This window comes from Nesoenas mayeri, assembly GCF_963082525.1.
Source record: "Nesoenas mayeri genome assembly, chromosome: 2".
Classification (NCBI taxonomy): domain Eukaryota; kingdom Metazoa; phylum Chordata; class Aves; order Columbiformes; family Columbidae; genus Nesoenas; species Nesoenas mayeri.
The window spans coordinates 21,938,609-21,956,897 of record NC_137543.1 but is presented as its reverse complement, the minus strand read 5'-3'; the positions used below and the strand labels follow the sequence as shown (position 1 = coordinate 21,956,897).

Here is an 18,289-nt window from a genome sequence, read left to right as displayed (position 1 = left end):
AGGGTCAGTGTGTGCCTTCAGGGCAGTCATATGCTCACACTGCTCATAGGAGCTGAGCCCAAGACAAAAGCAGCATCTGAGCTCACCTGACCTGCTGCTATGTGCAGGGCTGGTTGTGCTCACATGCAAGAATTGACTGTTAAAGTGCCTGAAGAGTTAAGCTAACCTGCTCAGGAGCTGACAGCAGAGATACACTCACACGGCCCATGGGCATCTCAGCTGGGAGAGACACCTCCCTGGTGGGCTGGCTTTGTGGCAACCTGCTGCCAGACCATTGCCAAGCAGATTAGACGAGACCAGGTGGGGCACAAGAGCCAGAGCAAGGTTTATAATTCTTGGGATGTTAATAGTGAACTGAGTGTGGAGCCGGTTGGTGGAGTGAATATACCTGAAGACAGGAATCAGCTGTAATGAGGCTCACAGAAAGGCGCTGAATGTCCTTTGTAGCAAAAATGCAGCAGGGCATCATGTCATTAAGGGTCATTAAGATATCAGCACACCTTTTGTGCATACGTTGTCAGTGCAACAAGCTCTATTCTAGCAGACTTACTGCACACAAAATTAGAAAATTCCTTAAATAAAAGCATAAACGTGAACAGCTTGAGCTTCAGAACTATGTTCACTCCTGATGCTACCACTATATTTGTTCTATCAACTGTGGGAAAGACATTAAGAGGGTAAGACCCCATGCTTTCACCATCCATCTTGAGCACCCTTAAAGATGTTAGAAGTATCTGCAAGTTCAAAACACAAGCTTGCAACGGGTCATCCTGCAGGAACACAGGCTCCTGTCCTTGCTCTTTGCAGTAGGAGGAAAGCTAAACATACTCGAGCACTTAAGAAAGCTACTCTAACATCCCCAAGTGGTTATTTTTACTCCTAGGATACAAAGCCCTGGTAGCATAATGTACAGACCTTTCTATTTTTGCATTTGGTCAGCAATCCAGGAGAATTTTTTCAAGCCCATCTAGAGATCAGAGATCTCTGTTTACATACACTATTGTAGGAGACACATAATCTGTAAATAATACATGAGAAGTGCTGCTGAAAAATGCCATAACCTCACTCCAGTGGCTTATAGCTGCACAGAGGCTTTGTGAGATTTTTTCTTGCAGAGAGGCTGGCTGAGAGGAAATAATTGCCCACACGTACCTTGTAGCACTGGGATCCCAAATTACGATGTCAGCATCAGAACCCACAGCAATTCTCCCCTTCTTCGGGTAAAGATTAAAGATTTTTGCTGCATTTGTGCTGGTAACAGCTACAAATCTGTTTTCATCCATTTTTCCACTGTACTGCAGAAGAGTACACAAAAGAAAACTCATTACTTTTTTAAACAAGGAATGAAAAAGATGTTCTTGTTTTTGAAAGGGTAGGATGAGCAACAGCTCTCTGCCAACATCCCATCAATATTTTTTTTTAAAGTCATACCGAAGAGTTTAAAAGAAATAAAAATAGCTGTCTCAGATGCATATACTGCAATGTTCATTCACTGAACACAATAACTTTATCTTACTTTATCCCACATCAAAAGGAAAAAGAAGACAACTTTAAAAACAAATGCTCTGTGGACCTAGTCCCAAGTCAACTGAAATCTAATTTTTTAGCTGACTTTGAATCTGCATTCTTGCTCAACAGTTTCCTCAGTAGATATAGCATCTCTCAAGTATCTAGGTTTTAGAAAATGGTGAGAGACAGTATTAAGGAGATGTGGACATCAGACAGTTGTAGTGGACATGAAAGCCTAGAAGATGACAAAGGAGAGGCAAGACACAATGTGTAATAAAGGAAAGGTGATTTGCCAATCTCTTCAGCAATAACACAGAGGATAGTACTTTCAATAAATATTTGAGGACAAGTAGTATAAAAAACAGATTTGCCGATGTGACACATTAGCAAAATGATAAACAATAATGGATACATGTGTCTTGGGACTGTCTGCTGCTACATAACTAATCTAATCCAGCCTCCACGACTGTTTGCTCAGAAAGCCAGCTACACTGGCAGTAACATTGTGCATTGGTCATTCTAGGAATCAGAATGTCTTAACAAACATGTTTATGTGGTGGTCTGTGAGCAATCATCTGAGAAGAAATGCATAATGAAAGTGGTGAATTCTAAATAATGGTGTGTGGGAAGTGAGAGAAGCTTTCCAGACAAACACTCACAGTTTTGTAATATTTTACAAATAAGAAAAGGGAATATTGAAGAACTTTTTGAAAAACTATCTTGCCCAACAGGATATAATGTTCAAAAGCAACACTGATGCACATATTCATGTCTCACTTTCATACTGACCACAAGCTATGTTATATTCCAGTTTAGACCGCAAATAATCACACTAGAGTTACCCTGTTTGCCCGAAAATAAGACAGGCTCTTATATTAGTTTTTGCTCCAAAACTTATTACTTTTTTATATGTATAGTTGCCTGAACAGTATTTAAATTGACTTTATTTTATGAACTGTAACTAGGGCTTATTTTTGGAGTGGGGCTTATATTTCAAGCAACCTCAAAAATCCTGAAAAAATCATGCTAGGACTTTTATTTTCAGGGTAGGTCTTCTTTTCAGGGAAATAGAGTATGAATATAGGTGGAAATCTGCTTTGTACAGACCAGCTGGAGCTGACTCCCAAATGCAGATAAAGAAGACGGATTCTGAACCACATCCTTACCAAGTGTGTGAGGTAGATAATTCTATTTTAACAAATAAATATGTTTCAGAGTGCATTATCAACAAGACTTCACTACTGTAAGAGAACTTAATTAGAAAGTTGACTGGATCCTCTGGAACTTAACTGTATTAGCAGCAGATCCCTCACCAGATCGCCTCACTGATCCCTCATCAGACTATCTCATGAGGAAGAAATTTTTTACAATGAGGGTGGTGAAACACTGGAACAAGTTGCCCAGAGAGGTGTTAGATGCCCCATCCCTGGAGACATTCAAGGCCAGGCTGGACAGGGCTCTGACCAACCTGATCTGGTCGAAGATGTCCTTGCTCATTGGAGGGGAGTTGGAGTAGATGACCTTTGAAAGTCCCTTCTAACCCAATCTATTCTATGATTCTGTTCTATAATATCCAAAAAGCCTGGCCACTAGTTATCATATTTATTTGTTTAGAGGCTGAAGGACATTGTCCCAAGAAGCACTGAGCATTCTGGTAGTGGCACTGAGAATCTGAAGTCAATGGGACTTAAAGGTGCTCACCTCATCACATCACAGGACTGAGCCATACATTAGAGAAGCATTTCTTATCTCTAGCTTGTTTCATTTGGCTGAAAACACAGAACAGAAGTCGACAGGCACACACCCAGTGCAGAAGCTCCTCCAACAGTTAAGTTTGACAGAGCAAAGAGGAAAAAATACAGAACTGACCAAGTTGAAACTGTGGGTTCCTCTTTCCTTCTACATTCCTTTAATCGTTTCAAAAAAATGCTTCAACTAAATGTACTATGCACTACTGCTGAAGAAATAGCAGTCCTTTGCTTCTAAATGATGAAAATTATTCTCTAGTGCTATTTCTTAAACACTAAGAATCCTTTCTATCTTCCAGGGCCATGAGGTAAGGACTCTGTTATGGTATTCGATCAAAGAGTTAACCTATGATAAATACACTGGATAAAAGTGGAGAATTGATAGTGCTCAGAGATTAAATTTTGTTGGAGAAATCAACTACCTCCATGTTCAGACACGTTGACATACTTACAACTCCTTTTTCCCATATGACTGACATCCTGTCTTCCACACCATTCACTCCATTAGGGATCTTTGTGAAATCATCCTTCCCCAGAGCTTTCTGGCATATGTCAAAGGTGCAATTGTCAGTCCCTGTCACAGATAAGTCATCACTATGGAGAAACAAAGTTCATTATGAATCAAAGCACGTATCAAGCAATGCCACATACAAAAATCTGTTGGAAGACTGGGTATATCCAGATATTCATCCTGCAAGGAGAAACTGATATGCCCTGCCAACCTGTCTTCAGTCCCATCCTCCAAGAGTAGCTCCACAGTAACAGCCAGTTCCCTGTGAAACAGTTTCCTCTTCAGAAACCCCTCAGAAGAAACCAAGCACCAAAATAACACTTTTACTTTGGATGTGTCAAAGATGTCTCACAAATGGAGGAACGTCCCGCTTTCTCCAGAGCAAGGGGCTTGGAGGATCCTCACTTAGATCGATTTTAGACTGTATGACTCCATATACCCTGTGAAATTACTATGGATCTGCACAACCATCAGCCAGTGTTCAGTCATACCTTTGCATACTCTTCAGTCAAATTCAGCCCTTTTGTGGAGTTAAGCTTTATTGGTAATGAAATACCAGCAAACCATACCTTTTTTTTTTAACTGCAAGTATCTGAAGGATACTTTTGTTCCTACTTCCTTCTCAAGGAGATGTTATACATCTGCCTTCAGAACTCAGCAAGCTCAGTTTTTATGCAGCATCCAAATTTAAAGTGTAAAAGTCAGCTGACAAGAAAATCCAGAACCTATAGCTGTGACCCCACTTTTCACACATTTCCCATTCTCTTATAGCCTTAGTGTCCCCCCGGTTATGTTTCAGTTTTTGCTGCAGCATTAGCAAGGCAAAGCTTATTGATTAAAATAAAATGGGAACAGAAGGCCACAAGAGTTCAGAGACACAAAATCTGAACACTTTCTAATTTCTATTACAAAAAATGTTTTTCATCTAAGGTTTCACCTTCTGTTTTTCCTTTCTGATAATGTAACATTCTGTACTTAGAAAATCTCCAGGGCATCAGCCTGTTATTATATACTCCAGATAGAATTTGCTGTGTATTTGAGCATCAGCTGTCACTCTTTGTTCATTTGCTTACTTAGCCAGTAAGTTCATGAGGAAACCAGGAGTAGATGGATCTGGTCTCAGTGGAGGTCCCATGACATGTGCTGCAGCATGACCCCAGTCCTTATTCCAGTAGTTGGTGCCATCGGTGCCAAGACCAGCAGCAATAGGCTCCCCATAAACCACCTTTCCTGAAAAACGTAAAGCAATGGTATCATCATCAAACAACATAAAAATGCATATCTTGTATTTTCTCTGTTCCAGATCTCTTTGCTGGCAATGGATTCAAATTTGAATGAGTGTTTCAAATTAAACACCAGGTATGCGAGGACATAATAAACTAAGCTGTAACACAACGTCTCTGTTCTGAATATTCTGCTGGTGATCTCCCAATATATTTCCTCCTAAGAACATAACTTGGGCAAGTTTTTAATTAAATTTTTGACAGATATATTATAATGGGTTTTATACTTTGTTTACCAGGCATGTGATTGAGATTTCAAAAGGAACACAGTCTTCTGTTGCATTAATTATGTTCAAGATGCATATATTTCTTGGTAGCACCTGTTTGGTGCTCTGAAATTATTAACTATGTAACAATGTAAGTTAAAACATACAGCATATAGAGTTTACAAGGTGGTACTTTTAGCTGTCAGGCTATAATTGTTTCAGGAAGAATATGGCACCAGACATAATTTTAAAGAGTGTAAAAACATTTCACAAATCAGAAACTATAAATAATTTAATTTTAAAAGTTATCTTCCAAATTTTTATCTTTTATTCTCTGCTGCACAGTATTCTAGATTCCTCAGAAAAAGACACCAACCCAGACCGGTTGTTAGCCTTGGATAGAGATTACATTTTTAAACTATTTTTCCTCCTAGGAGACACAGGTTTGAAACTCATCAGAACAAGATGGTGGCCCAGCCACTTTGCAGTTCTGTAGGTGACATGGTAATGCCCCTGAGTGACCACAGAACCAGAGCAAGCTGGGATCTCACACACTCACCCATAGGCTGCTTGGTGCTGGCTAAAGGCAGCCTCTGCTGCATCCCAGTGAGGGCTTTCTCCCTCCTCTTTCCCTACAGACTGTGGGTATCTTGCTATGGATCCCAGATCTCACTCCAGGCACAATTTTTATTAGAACTACCACTGCATTACCCCAGCAAAGGCTCAGCTGGTAATTGCTCAGTGATAAAAGACAGTTACCTGTTTCTGGCTTTCTGTGTGTAAATCACGCATTCACTGCACTGTCAGAGAATAGCAAGACAAAACTTTGTAGATATTTCTGTACATTAGATTCTGGCACTTCCACGAGCTACTGGATTGTAAGTGCTACGCTACCATAAGTAGCTACTCAGGAGCTCAATTTTTCAAACTATGTTTCTCACTGCATGGCACCATTCCTTAAATATTATGTGCTACACTTGCAAAAAGACCTCATATCATTTAAAACCCATAGTCCTACAGTTATTTCTACAAGGTTTCAAGACCTGCTCTGACATTACTGTACTGTACATTTACTCAAAGTACTACATAGTGTAACTTCTTCCACAAACTAAAAACTCCCCTTTAGCACTATCAATCTGCCATAACCACCTGGGCATGCTCCGACTTGCTGAACATGCTTGTCTCATATCGATGCTTTGGCTTGGAGCATTCTAAGCTCGCCATCCCACTTATCTGTATTTATTGACACTTGTGCTCTGAGGGAGACCATCACCATTTTTTTTTTCCCTGAAATTATGATATAATAAGCTGTTTCCTGCTTTTTGCATCTTATTTTCAAAACTTAAAGCACTGAATATGATGCCATCCGTGGAAGTGATATGAACACTCAGTGAATGAGGAGATTTGAGTCAGATTAGTCTTTTCTTAATTCAGAGATGCTGCAAGAGTCAGGGGGGATCTTCGTCTTCCCCAGGCAACTCCAAACACAGTATTTGAGGGTAAGCTGCCACAAACCTAGATATATATAAAAAAAATCCTGCATATATAAGCTATCATCTCCTATACTTGCTTATTAGGCTTTTCACAGATTTTTCACAAGAAACGTCAGTAGAAAGTGGGAGGGGGGGAAGTATGTTGTGTTCTGTGTCTTTCCTACTGTATCTAAACAAGCTAAAGAAACTTCCATCCAAAGGACACCTGAACTATAGGTCATTAGGACATAACTATAAATGATAAAAGTTAAAATGGTAGGAAAGGAGTAAATGTTTGGCTTCCATAATTTTCTTATCTCAGTTACACAACATAAAAATGAAAAGAAGCTTCCAAGTTTACAGCTGTATATGCTGAATTGATTCTAATTCATGTACCATAGCTGATGACAGCATTTCCACAATCAGAATTTGACCTGAACAACTCGCCTTGTTCCCATGGGTGGTAAGGAGTACAAGCCATTTCTTCAAGTGATTTTGAATCTGAACACTGCAGCTTCAACGGACATCCGAACACTTCTGCTGGCTGTGCAATTTCTTGCACTTCATTTGGTTTGTGACTACCCAGACTGAAGGGTGCAATAACATCAAGATTCTGCTTTAATCTAAATAACAAGGAAATTCTGAATTAAGGCTCTTTTAGCTGAATTGGCAACAAGGAAATTCTGCTTTAAGGTTCTTCTAAGGTTCTTCTGCCTATATGCATTAAAGTGGAGTAATACAGTAATAAATCAGGTCTTTCTATTCGTTATGTTTTCCTGCATTCAATAAAAATAGTAAGCAGAAAGTGTTCTGCTGCTTGGTCTTTTTGACATCTCTGAGCTGCTGGGAAATAGCTGTGGATTTGGTGACTTCTTCATCAGATGCCCAAACTGGCTGGCAAGAGCTATTTTCACATAAATTGCTTTGTAACAAAGAACAATACACAACTGCAATTTATTTTACCACCTATCAGAACTCAAGAAGAATTATAATCTTGAGAAACATGAACTGACATTTACAGGCTTGAAAAACTGGTACCTGTGTGCTTATTCTAGTAAAAGTTTTAGAGGCACTTAAGGTCATAGGAGGCAAAGATACTGACCAGCTGTGATCTGAAAGAAGCAGAACTGCAAGGCAGGGTTATTGGCTCAGGCCCAACATTGCATCAGTTATGTTATCTATAGTCTGGACTTGATCTGTCCTGCATCAGTCAGCTAACAAGTTGGCATTTTTAGTTGCACTCTTGTGCTCAGAATCAGTTTGAGTCTGTGTGTCCACAGCTATGGACATGCCCTTCCTCTCACTAAGAGCAGACCTAACCTATGACTGATGGTAGGAGGTACCAACTTTATAAGTCTAAGTAAGCTTCTTGTAATCTGACCAAATACATATATTTTGTATGCATTTTTTTTTAAAGGAGGAAACCTTTTAAAAACTGACTTTTTAGTAAGATGATGCTTTGTAGTTCTGATCTGCACTAGAAAAAGTCCTATTTCCTCAGCTGTAACAGCGCAGTTAAATGGGCAAAGGAATGTGATCTCTAGTCTTTTGTACACTTGGAAAGAAAACATTTTTAAGTGGGAGGCAGTATTAGTCATATATCTCTACATCATATTTCATTAGCCTTGCTTTCCTGTAAGTTTTAACTGGCCAAAGGAGTGGATGACAGGGTCATATTTGTTTTCCCCAGGAAGTTCACATCAGGTAATCCTGACAAGGAGAGGGAGCTGCATTGCCTGCCCCCAGTGCTCCACAGCTTTGTCTTTTCATTGCAGGGAAAACTTTACACAATAGCAGAAAGAGGGTTCTCAGGGGAATGAGACTGAGCACACAGAGATATCAGACTGCCCTTCTGTGGAAGCAGACAGTTCCTCTGCCCTTCTTCCTATTCTAGCAAGATTCAAGATCTTGTTCTGCATGGGGATGAAGAAAGAGCCCACTGAGATGAATAAGAACAGTTCTAACAGAGAGGTGCTGTCTTTGACCCTCTCGGATGGAGAAATGGTGAACTTTTACTTTTGGCAAACAGGCCTAAAAGAACAGGATAGTGGCATGAATTGACCTCTCCCTCCCCAACACAGTCACAATGTGGAAATCTTGGATTTTCTGTTGAATATTCTCCAGCACTGTAGCTGTTGCTGATGTACATGAAAAACATCCTGCTACAATCTGGAGATTTCCTGTGGTGACTGGAGTTGCTGGAGATCAGAGCAGACATAGATGGTGGACTTTGGCATGGAGGGGAGAAGAGAAGATGGTCACTCATGTGATTCCCCTCAAAGTATCCCTTTACAGCCTGTATGACTGATTTCAGTCATCAAGATTTGAGACATAGCTCACTGAAGATAACAGAATTACACCTACTGTCTTCAGCAAACTGGATCAGGCCTTTGGTCTCTAGCTCTAATAGTATTGTTCACTTTGTATAACTAAATGAGGGACAAAGAAGAACTGGGCTCTGACAAATTTTTTATCAGGTAAAACACCACCCCATAGAATCTCATGCAGTGCTTACACTCTGGCATCACAATGTCACCCATAAAATGGATTATGCTCAATGAAGACCAGTCACTCCCCTTTTGAGGTCAGTGATGGAATAGGAAGGGATATTAATCTTCCTCTGACACGGGCAGGGAGGAATATGCACTCACACACTTTACTTCATGCTAAGTGCTTGGAAAATAACATGAAAAATACAGAATTATAAATAGCAGGAATCTATCATCATAAGATGGAGAAATAATCTTGAAGAGATGAATAAGCCACACTACAGTGAATATCTCAAATGCTTGAGAGCCACTATTAAAGAGCTCACACAGCTTTCACGTTAGAATAGTTTTAACCTCTCCAAGTTGAATACGTTTCAGCAACATACTTGGGCTTTAGTTATGGCATTCATACAATACTTTAAGAGCTTGGTTCTTTTGCCTGGAACTCCTTGTTTTGCATTACTACTTTTAACTGAAAAACAGAAAGAAACTTTTACTGAAACTAAAAACAATGAATTTCTAATTGCCAGAATTTATACAGATCTGTCTCATTAAAAACTAGAATTGTTGTACCTATCTTAGTGGTATTCTAGCTATCTTTTGAAATTTCTTAATCAAACCTAGATTTCTGTTTCCTAAACAGCGTACTTTCATGCAAATAGAAATTAATTATGGAGAGATGTTATACGTTGCTGTGCACAAAGATAAGCATTGGTTCTGACTGCATGAACTCAGGAAGCTACGCAATCCAGTTTGCACCACAATAAGCATAAGTTGTAACAATTTCTTCTTTTTACACATCAAAGAAGAATAGTGTTATCAAATCAGTTATAATACTAGCACTGCAGACTATTTTTACAACGCCATATGCCTAACAATATTTTACAGTATTTACTATCAGCATAGAACTGTGCACTTGAACAGCATGTTATAAAACACCACCTCCTATCTTAGCTCTTTTATGTTCAGACGCAGTTTTTCATCTTTAAATTGGGTATTTTAACTGTTGTTACAGCTTCTTGTATTTAATGTTGACACACCTGTGAATGTACAAATAACCATACACTGATGGAAATAGTCCATATTATCAGCAGCACTGTCATCTAGTGGAGGAATCTAACATAGCACAGTACCAAAAGATGTGCTAGTAGAAAATATTCTGTTAGATTCTTTTATAAACTTGAATTCTTGCTAAATCTTACTAGAACTCATAATCAGTATTTATTCCACATAAACACATCCATCTGTATTAGCACAATAGTATCACACTGGGTTTGATTGCACTCTGCTCTGCACTGGTGCGGCCTCACCTGGAGCACTGTGTGCAGGTCTGGGCGCCACAGGATAAAAAGGATATAAAGGTACTGGAGAGTGTCCAGAAGAGGGCTACCAAGTTGGTGAAGGGTTTGGAGGGGAAGCCATATGAAGGATGGCTAAAGTCACTTGGTTTGTTCAGCCTGGAGAAGAGGAGACTAAGAGGAGACCTCATCACAGCTACAGCTTCCTCACAAGGGGAGGAAAAGGGATCTCTTCTCTCTGGTGACCAGTGACAGAATCCAAGGGAAAGGCAGGAAGATGTGCCAGGGGAGGTTTAGGTTGGACATTAGGAAAAGGTTCTTCACCCAGAGGGTGCTGGAGCACTGGAACAGGCTCCCAGGGAGGTGTCACAGCCCCAAGCCTGACAGTGTTCAAGAGGAGACTGGACAACAACCTCAGACACATGGTGTGAACTGTGGGGTTGTCATATGCAGGGACAGGAGATGGCCTCTATGATCCTTGTGGGTCCCTTCCAACTCAGGACATTGTACCATTCTGTGATTCATGCTAGGTCAGATGAACACAGGCTGAGATGATATTCCATAGAGTTTTAGGCCCTCCAAATCACAGACCTCTGACCTGCTCCTTCCACCCATATAATGTCTTCTCATAGCACTGTGATTCCATAGACTGCTCTGGACAAACTTACAGACCTCTGCAACCTCCAGGCTACTTCTAGTCTGCTCAAAAGATGGTCAGGAGGGTCAGTTTCCCTTGGCTGACCAGAACTATGAACCCTACAGTGCATGACCTGAGAAAGGTTTCCCTGGAGGGAATCAAGGCTTTCAGACATTGCCATCATCACCGTGATGTGTTCAGTGAATAGAAGTCCTTGACATGTCATGGCACTGGCTGTAAAAACATGGTGTGGTCACTGCTGTAGTATTTCTCATCTAAATAGCTGGTGGAGGCTTGCAGGCTATAACTCAATGGAGGGGAATAGCAGAGAATGTATTGTCTTACTGGTCTCATAATTTTAATGCAATAATACTGTCCCAGCCACGGCTTTGACTTTGGAGGTACAGTATGAAGGAGAAAAAAGTTTGCTCTGAGGAGAAGGGAAAGTCTCAATCCCAGCTGCTGTTCTTCCACAGTGCTTAGCTCTCCTTGCACTCCACAGTACACACACACACACACAGTTCAGACATCCCACTCCAAGAAATTCACCCATGCTCTGAGGGTTATGGCACTCATGACAAGCAGGACATTGACGCTATGTTTGATTTTCCATGACCCTTCCTCCGATGCCACTGTAGAAGCATAAAAGAATTAGGATTTTACCTTCTCTTCGTGCATTACTTATCACCCTTGCTGCAGATTTACTCATTACATGGACTACAAAAAGGGGGCAGTTTACAGCATTTGCTATGGTAATTGCTCTCTGCGTAGCTTCAGCTTCCACTTCTTCAGGACGACACATCTCATGCCCCTCAGGGCCAGTTATTCCCATTGCCAGCATCTTCTTTGCACCCTGAACACCACACAGAAACATGTAAGAGTCAGTTAAAGTGCAACCATGGTGTCACGAACATGCTGCCAGCCAAATGGATCCTAAACCAGACACTGCAGATACTTTGAGGGAAAAAAAAAAAAAAAAAGGTATGATATTTTTTTCAAGAGAAGTTATTGTTGTGTTGTCTGAAATCCAGTCTCTCTCTCAATAAACACAGGTCTCAGAATATCTAAGTGACTTCAGAGAACATGCTCCACTGGCTTGCAGGGATAAATCACCACTTTTGAAAACCCTGCTGCTTTCTCAATACATACTCTGAAATTATTGCAGCCAGTAACTGAGATGACAATACTAACCCCTCATTGGAAAAAATAATTCAAAGATCCTTACTAAGGACAAATATATACATCCAGAGCCCTGAATGAGGCTCCAGGTTTTCAAGAAGCATAAGATTTTGTCCCTACTAAATTTGGGGACTTTTGTGTTGCTGATTTGAGGTTCTTTAGCAATAAATTCATTTCTGTTATGGGACCTAAGACAGACTCCAAGCACTATTGACTAGAATAGCTGAAGAAACTCAAAGACATTGGTGCAGTTACACTCCCAGTGCCTCCGCACAGCGCTAAGATGGCTGAGGTAAGTGCGAATTGAGGTGAACTATGCACAGATGGACACTGAGACTTTTGTGCCCGGTCATTGAAGCTTTCTCTGTACTTCTGAATGCATTCCTGTTACATGATCTAGCTATGTTTGGAGATCTAGGGTTAGGCATCATACACCTGACATCTAAAAACCTGGCCAAGAGTTCCCCCTTTAACTTGGTTGACTGTCAGGCTCTGATTGATGGTTTCTGTGTCAAGGATACATATTACACTGCAAGTAAGTGTATTATACTGCAAGTATAGCTTTCATGATCACAGGATCATTTGCCTCCTGTCTACCCTGAACCCAGGACTCCAGGTCACAATTTCTTAGCCCACTACAAGCATCCTTTAGGATCTTAGACAAGATGTTTGTCTTCAGTTCCCTGGAAGTAAAATAGGGTAGAAAAGACTTTCACAATAATACAATGGTGGCACTAATACATCTATTGAAGTGCTTGGATAACAGTATCATTTATATTCCTGACTTTGATGTACAAAATGTCAAATGCTCACCAGTGCAATTAGATCCCCATTCTCTGCATGGACTTGAGCAACTGCTCCAAGTTCCTTACAGCAGGAAAAGGCTTCATATAACTCCTCATCATTGACCATGTATAGATCTTTATAGGCCATAAACATCTTGAAAGAGTTTACACCTTTGTTTTCAACAAGACTTTTCATTTCTTCCTTCACCTGAAACACAGTCAGCAATTTTCAAAAACCAGCAATTCATATTTTACTTGTTAATAATTTTGTATAAAAAAATTAGTAGCATAAAGGGTGATCCCTTCCTCACCCATCAAACATATTTTCAGTCCAAAGACATATTTAAAGACTGACTTACTTATACTAATCTTCTTTTACCAAATTGATTCTCAAACTATATAGACCAGTACCACTACAGTGCAAATATAGGAAGCACAAGCTAATTGCAGGAAGGGAATGCTTTTTGCAAAAGATAGTGAAGCAGAATTTTATTCCAAATAAACCTCCTGATGTTGAAAACACCCTGTTAAATATTAAAAATAATCTTCCAAACTTATATAGAGATTATTGCAAAATTTATTTTCAAAATTAGGTCATAATAGGTTTCAGCTTTGGGCAAATAACAAAGTGACAGAAAAGATCTCCTGGAGCTTTGTCCTGACTCCAAACAACACAAAGGCTTTTGAAATATTTTGTGGTCAAACAAAGTTACTCTAAAACTCTAGATGCAAGCCCAAGCTTGTGTGGCTTTTTCTTTTCTTATATGCGCTCCTTGATAGGATTCCTTGCTTCTGCTAAAGCCTGTGAAGCCCAGCAAAACATTAAGTCCCAAAGAAAGAAAGAAAGATGCAGATTTTAGCCCAAAGGTTTCTTGCACAGCTAGTTAGCTAGGACTATCCATTCCCTAACCTTGGCTCTCCCTTCCCAGCAAAATGGTGACAGTAATTGATGTTTATCTGTGATGCTCTTACAATTATTAAACAAATAAAAACCTGACATAAGGCCCTGTGCTGGCACAAATAAAGAGGCATGTCTTATTTACTTCTTCACTAATTACTGTGACCAACGGAAGGCATTGGAAAGAGTGCATGTTTTTAATCCATACTTTAAATCCGGAGGAGATTATAGCGAGGTAGAAAGGCATGAAATATCAAAGTATTCTTTACCCAAGTCTTTTACAGATACAAATATCAGACCTTTCTATTTCTTTCAAACCTGGCCTTTAAAAACAGTTAACTTCTTAACATAAAGCAGAACATTCCATTGATTTATGCCTCCCTAGTTTTATTGGATTTTTCAGTGCAATTCCACTGTTCTCTACTAAGGCTGTTTCAAGTGCACATTTCTCAAACTTTACTGGAGAATTTATTTCATATATTTGCTTTGAGCTAGAAGTTGGGCTCAGTCTATTTAGTGTTCAGTGCATGGAATACCAAAGATTAGGTGTTTGCAGAGTGAAGGCTTTTGTTTATATATTTTGAAAGCTAAAAATTAGAGGAAGTACTCATATTTCATATTTAAACATTGAATTTACTTATTATATCTATGCACTTATGCAAGTTCTCAGAGGATCCAAAGTGGTATTGTAAAACACAGGTTAGGTTCAGATAAATGTCAAGCACCTGAAAGGTTAAATTATTCAGTAAAGCCTTCAGGTTATCAGCAAACATTCACGCATTAAGGATGATTGTCCCATTTGTAAATTCCAAAAAGGATTTTCAGATAATCTCACATTCAAGTAATTATTGACTGCAGTGCTGCTTTTCTTTAAGAAGATGTTACTGCAGTCACTCAGGAATAAAACTCTTCCTTTACAAATGAAGTTAAATCCCATATTTTTCACATATACCCTTATTAAAAAGAACAAACAAACAAAACCAAAAAACCAAGCCAGCAAACAAAACCAAAAAAAACCACCCTAAAAATCTAAAAAACAAACCAAACCAGAAAAACAACCAATCAACCAAAACCACACATACACACACACACACACACACACACACAAACCAAACCAAACCCCCAAAAAACCCCACAAAAATCAAAAAGAGCATAGGTAAGGAACTGGTGAAGTAGCAAAAGGCAAAATTTAGGCAAATACATCTTGCACCCTATGGTCTGCCTGGTCTCGGTCTTGCAAAATTGCTTCTTTTTCCTCTAAATTTGTGCAATATTATCCAAAGATGTAGGTTATCTCCAGGCTTTTATTATTTTGTGAAATACATATACTTTCAGAAGGATGTGTATTATTTGAAATGTAGTTTTTACACACAAAAATGTATCAACTATAACACTGCCAGCAAGATACATTTAGCAAGTGAGAACTAATTCAAAGCAGGTGCGGTACCAGTTCATGGAATGGAAAATCAGCTTTTGTGTCTACCTGGTTGCTCCACCATGTAACTGCCACATGCAGTGCATAATCACAGCAGACTTTAGGGTCTGCCCAGCTTTTCCATGTATCAAAGGCTTCAATAAGAGAGCAGCCTTTCCGAGGAATGGCGAAGTCAATGATCATAGTGGTTCCTCCTGCTAGAGCAGCCTGAAAGCAAGAAAGTTAATATTTAGCAATCAGAGACAATGCACATTTCCTCCCACCATCTCTGATTCCCAGTGCAACAATTAATCTACACACACTGAAAAGCCAAAAGCTACTGAAGGGTTTCCCTAAGTAAAGTATGAACTTGCAAAATGATTGCAGAAATTCATTTCACCTCCTTTGAGAAGGATATTCTCAAACAGGTATGCTGAAGAATCATAGGGAAATTCTCAGGAGAAGTTTGCACACATATACAAAATCTTATCAAAGATTTGGAGCTGAATCTGCAGCATTCATGCACCAGTGAGTTTCCTTAAGCAGGCGGGATCACCCAGAAAGAAGAGCACCAGAAGATCAGTCACCTTGAGAAATGCTTCCCCCGAGTCTAGGTAGCTGAAAATACAATCCTGTGTGACAGGAATGTATCAAGGTGCAGATACACAATGAAAGAAACAGACTTGTTTGAAAATCCAGTGTGAAAATCCCCAAATTCTTGCCTAATACCAAAAGGATTTTTAGAGTTTAAAAATTATTTTTGTTACTGACAGGATATAATTTAGTAAAACTGCATAGCAGGTTTTTAAATAGAATGAGATATTTACAGCCTCCATATAAATATTTGCAAGTAAGGAAATAAAAAATCTTATTTCATGTATGTCATGCAGATAAAAAATTGGGGTTTTATTCAATAATTTTCATTTTCCTTTATGGACAATTGAATTACTGCTTAATTTTTTTCCTTTGAATGATCTTTTTAGTCACTCCCAGAAAACATACCCTCAACTAACAGAAACTGATCCGATACAGAAATTATGTTGCTGTAGTTGTTGCAGTCTCCCAAATTCATCAGAGGAATCCTCTCTATTGCTCTGAATGCGAACCCTTTGCACAACAGTTACAACGAATTCAGATCAAAATATACACAGTTCAAGTTCATGCTCTATTACTCTTCCTGTTCCTAGATCAGTCTCATTCTTCTCTTCACTTAGCAATCAGAAGCAAAATTGTAAATATGTCAATATATTTTGCAAAAAGAAGAAGTTTGGAGAGTGATGTAGACATTTGTGAATCTGTGATGAATTCAGTAAAACATTTTCTTCAAGAGAAATTGTTCAAACTGTCAATACTTTTTTTTTTTTTTTTTATCAAGATGGATGGACTTCCTATCTGTTAAAAAGGATTTAGAATTAAATAAAATCTATAAATCTCAAGGAAAAAAAAAAGTCATGAGTTCCACAACTCCACACAAAGTCTCTTTCTTCCTCTAATATCTTTTTTAACCCTCTCTTTGTCAAGAGAGGTATTTCAGTGCCTTTATTTATTAAACTGAAAGGATAAACCTTAGCTAATCATTGAAGCATATTTTGCAACAGTTAGAACAAAACTGTGTCCTTGATTCTCTTGCCAAAATATTTGTAGGACGATGACCTTGAGTAAATATCTCTGAACACGTTTCACACTTTGACTGTGGTTAAACAGGTCCATAATACCTAACTCTTGGACATCTGATACTAGGCTGGATCTAGAGTCTTCCTTTCAGCTCACCAAAGTGACTATCTGGACATCCTGGTCTGTGAGAGAAATTAGATACTTTTAGGAAGTATATTTGAACTGGACTTTCACGGAGAGACACAGTTAAGGACTGAAGTGAATGGCAAAATAAAAGCTTGCATCCCCCCATGCTAACACAGGGAAAAGATCAGACGACCACAGAAGTGCTCCCAGCACACTGGGGAGTTGAACTGTTGCTTTAGTTAACCTTTGCTCAGAAAAGCAGGAAGCTTGTTGCATTTACCAATGCAAGTTTGTAGTCAGCATGGGGACAGCCAAGGCAAATAACTGCACCAGCACTTCCCACCCCCAGCCAGAAAAGTCTCTGAAGGAACCCACATAACATGCTCGTTGAAGGCGGACTTCTGAATACCCTAACTGCTTATTACAGTGTCCCAGCCAAGGTACAGTAACAGTTGCTGGTGTTTGTTTCACTCTTTTCTCTCTTTTAGAAGTAATATTGAATAACCAGCAGACATCCCCCTCTGAGAAACCTCAGGTGGACACACAGACATGCATATGTGCACTCACCTTTGTTCCTGTATAGAAGTCATCTTTTGACCTGCTGCCCATAAAAGGGAACTGCATGTGTGTATGAGTATCGATGCCTCCAGGGATCACCAGTTTGTTGGTCGCATCCAGCACAACGAGGCCAGTGGCTGGCTGAGGGTTTAGGTTGGGTCCCATCTGCCGCACCACTCCATCTTCCACATACACATCAGCCACCACAGAGTGGTCGTCGTTCACAACCTTTCCCCCCTTGATCAAAAGTCTCTGCCGAGCCAGGGTTTGGGGCGGCATGGGGTGAGAGTGAGGCCTCAGCTTGGAAAGTTGCTCTTGCCTGAGTGTTTCACTGCCCACCCTTCTCTCAGAGTAGCAGCTATCTCTGAACGGCTCTGAACACACCGCACAGTGCTCTTTAAACAGACCCAGAGCAATTGTCCCCTCTGCCCTCAGCAGCTCCACCTCCCACATCCAATGGAGCGCCAGTGCCTAGTGGTGCAGTGGCCGGCGCCGGGACTGGCGGCAGAGCTGGCCACAGGCCCGTCCTGCTCCAGGCTCTTTGCCTGGAGAACGCAGGCCA

The 18,289-nt window shown here is 39.9% G+C and overlaps 1 protein-coding gene across 1 annotated transcript in view; it reads right to left on the bottom strand.

The window, feature by feature from the left end:
* Positions 1 to 18,006, bottom strand: part of DPYS (dihydropyrimidinase) — a gene marked incomplete at both ends in the record, with an annotated part of 31,332 nt that extends 13,326 nt beyond the window's left edge. The window contains 7 exons of the mRNA XM_080339639.1: positions 1,153 to 1,295; positions 3,710 to 3,851; positions 4,842 to 4,998; positions 11,817 to 12,006; positions 13,146 to 13,325; positions 15,499 to 15,657; positions 17,737 to 18,006. Of these exons, the coding sequence (XP_080195765.1) occupies positions 1,153 to 1,295; positions 3,710 to 3,851; positions 4,842 to 4,998; positions 11,817 to 12,006; positions 13,146 to 13,325; positions 15,499 to 15,657; positions 17,737 to 18,006 (1,241 nt within the window). The remainder of the gene's footprint in view (positions 1 to 1,152; positions 1,296 to 3,709; positions 3,852 to 4,841; positions 4,999 to 11,816; positions 12,007 to 13,145; positions 13,326 to 15,498; positions 15,658 to 17,736) is intronic.
* Positions 18,007 to 18,289: the final 283 nt, after the last annotated feature.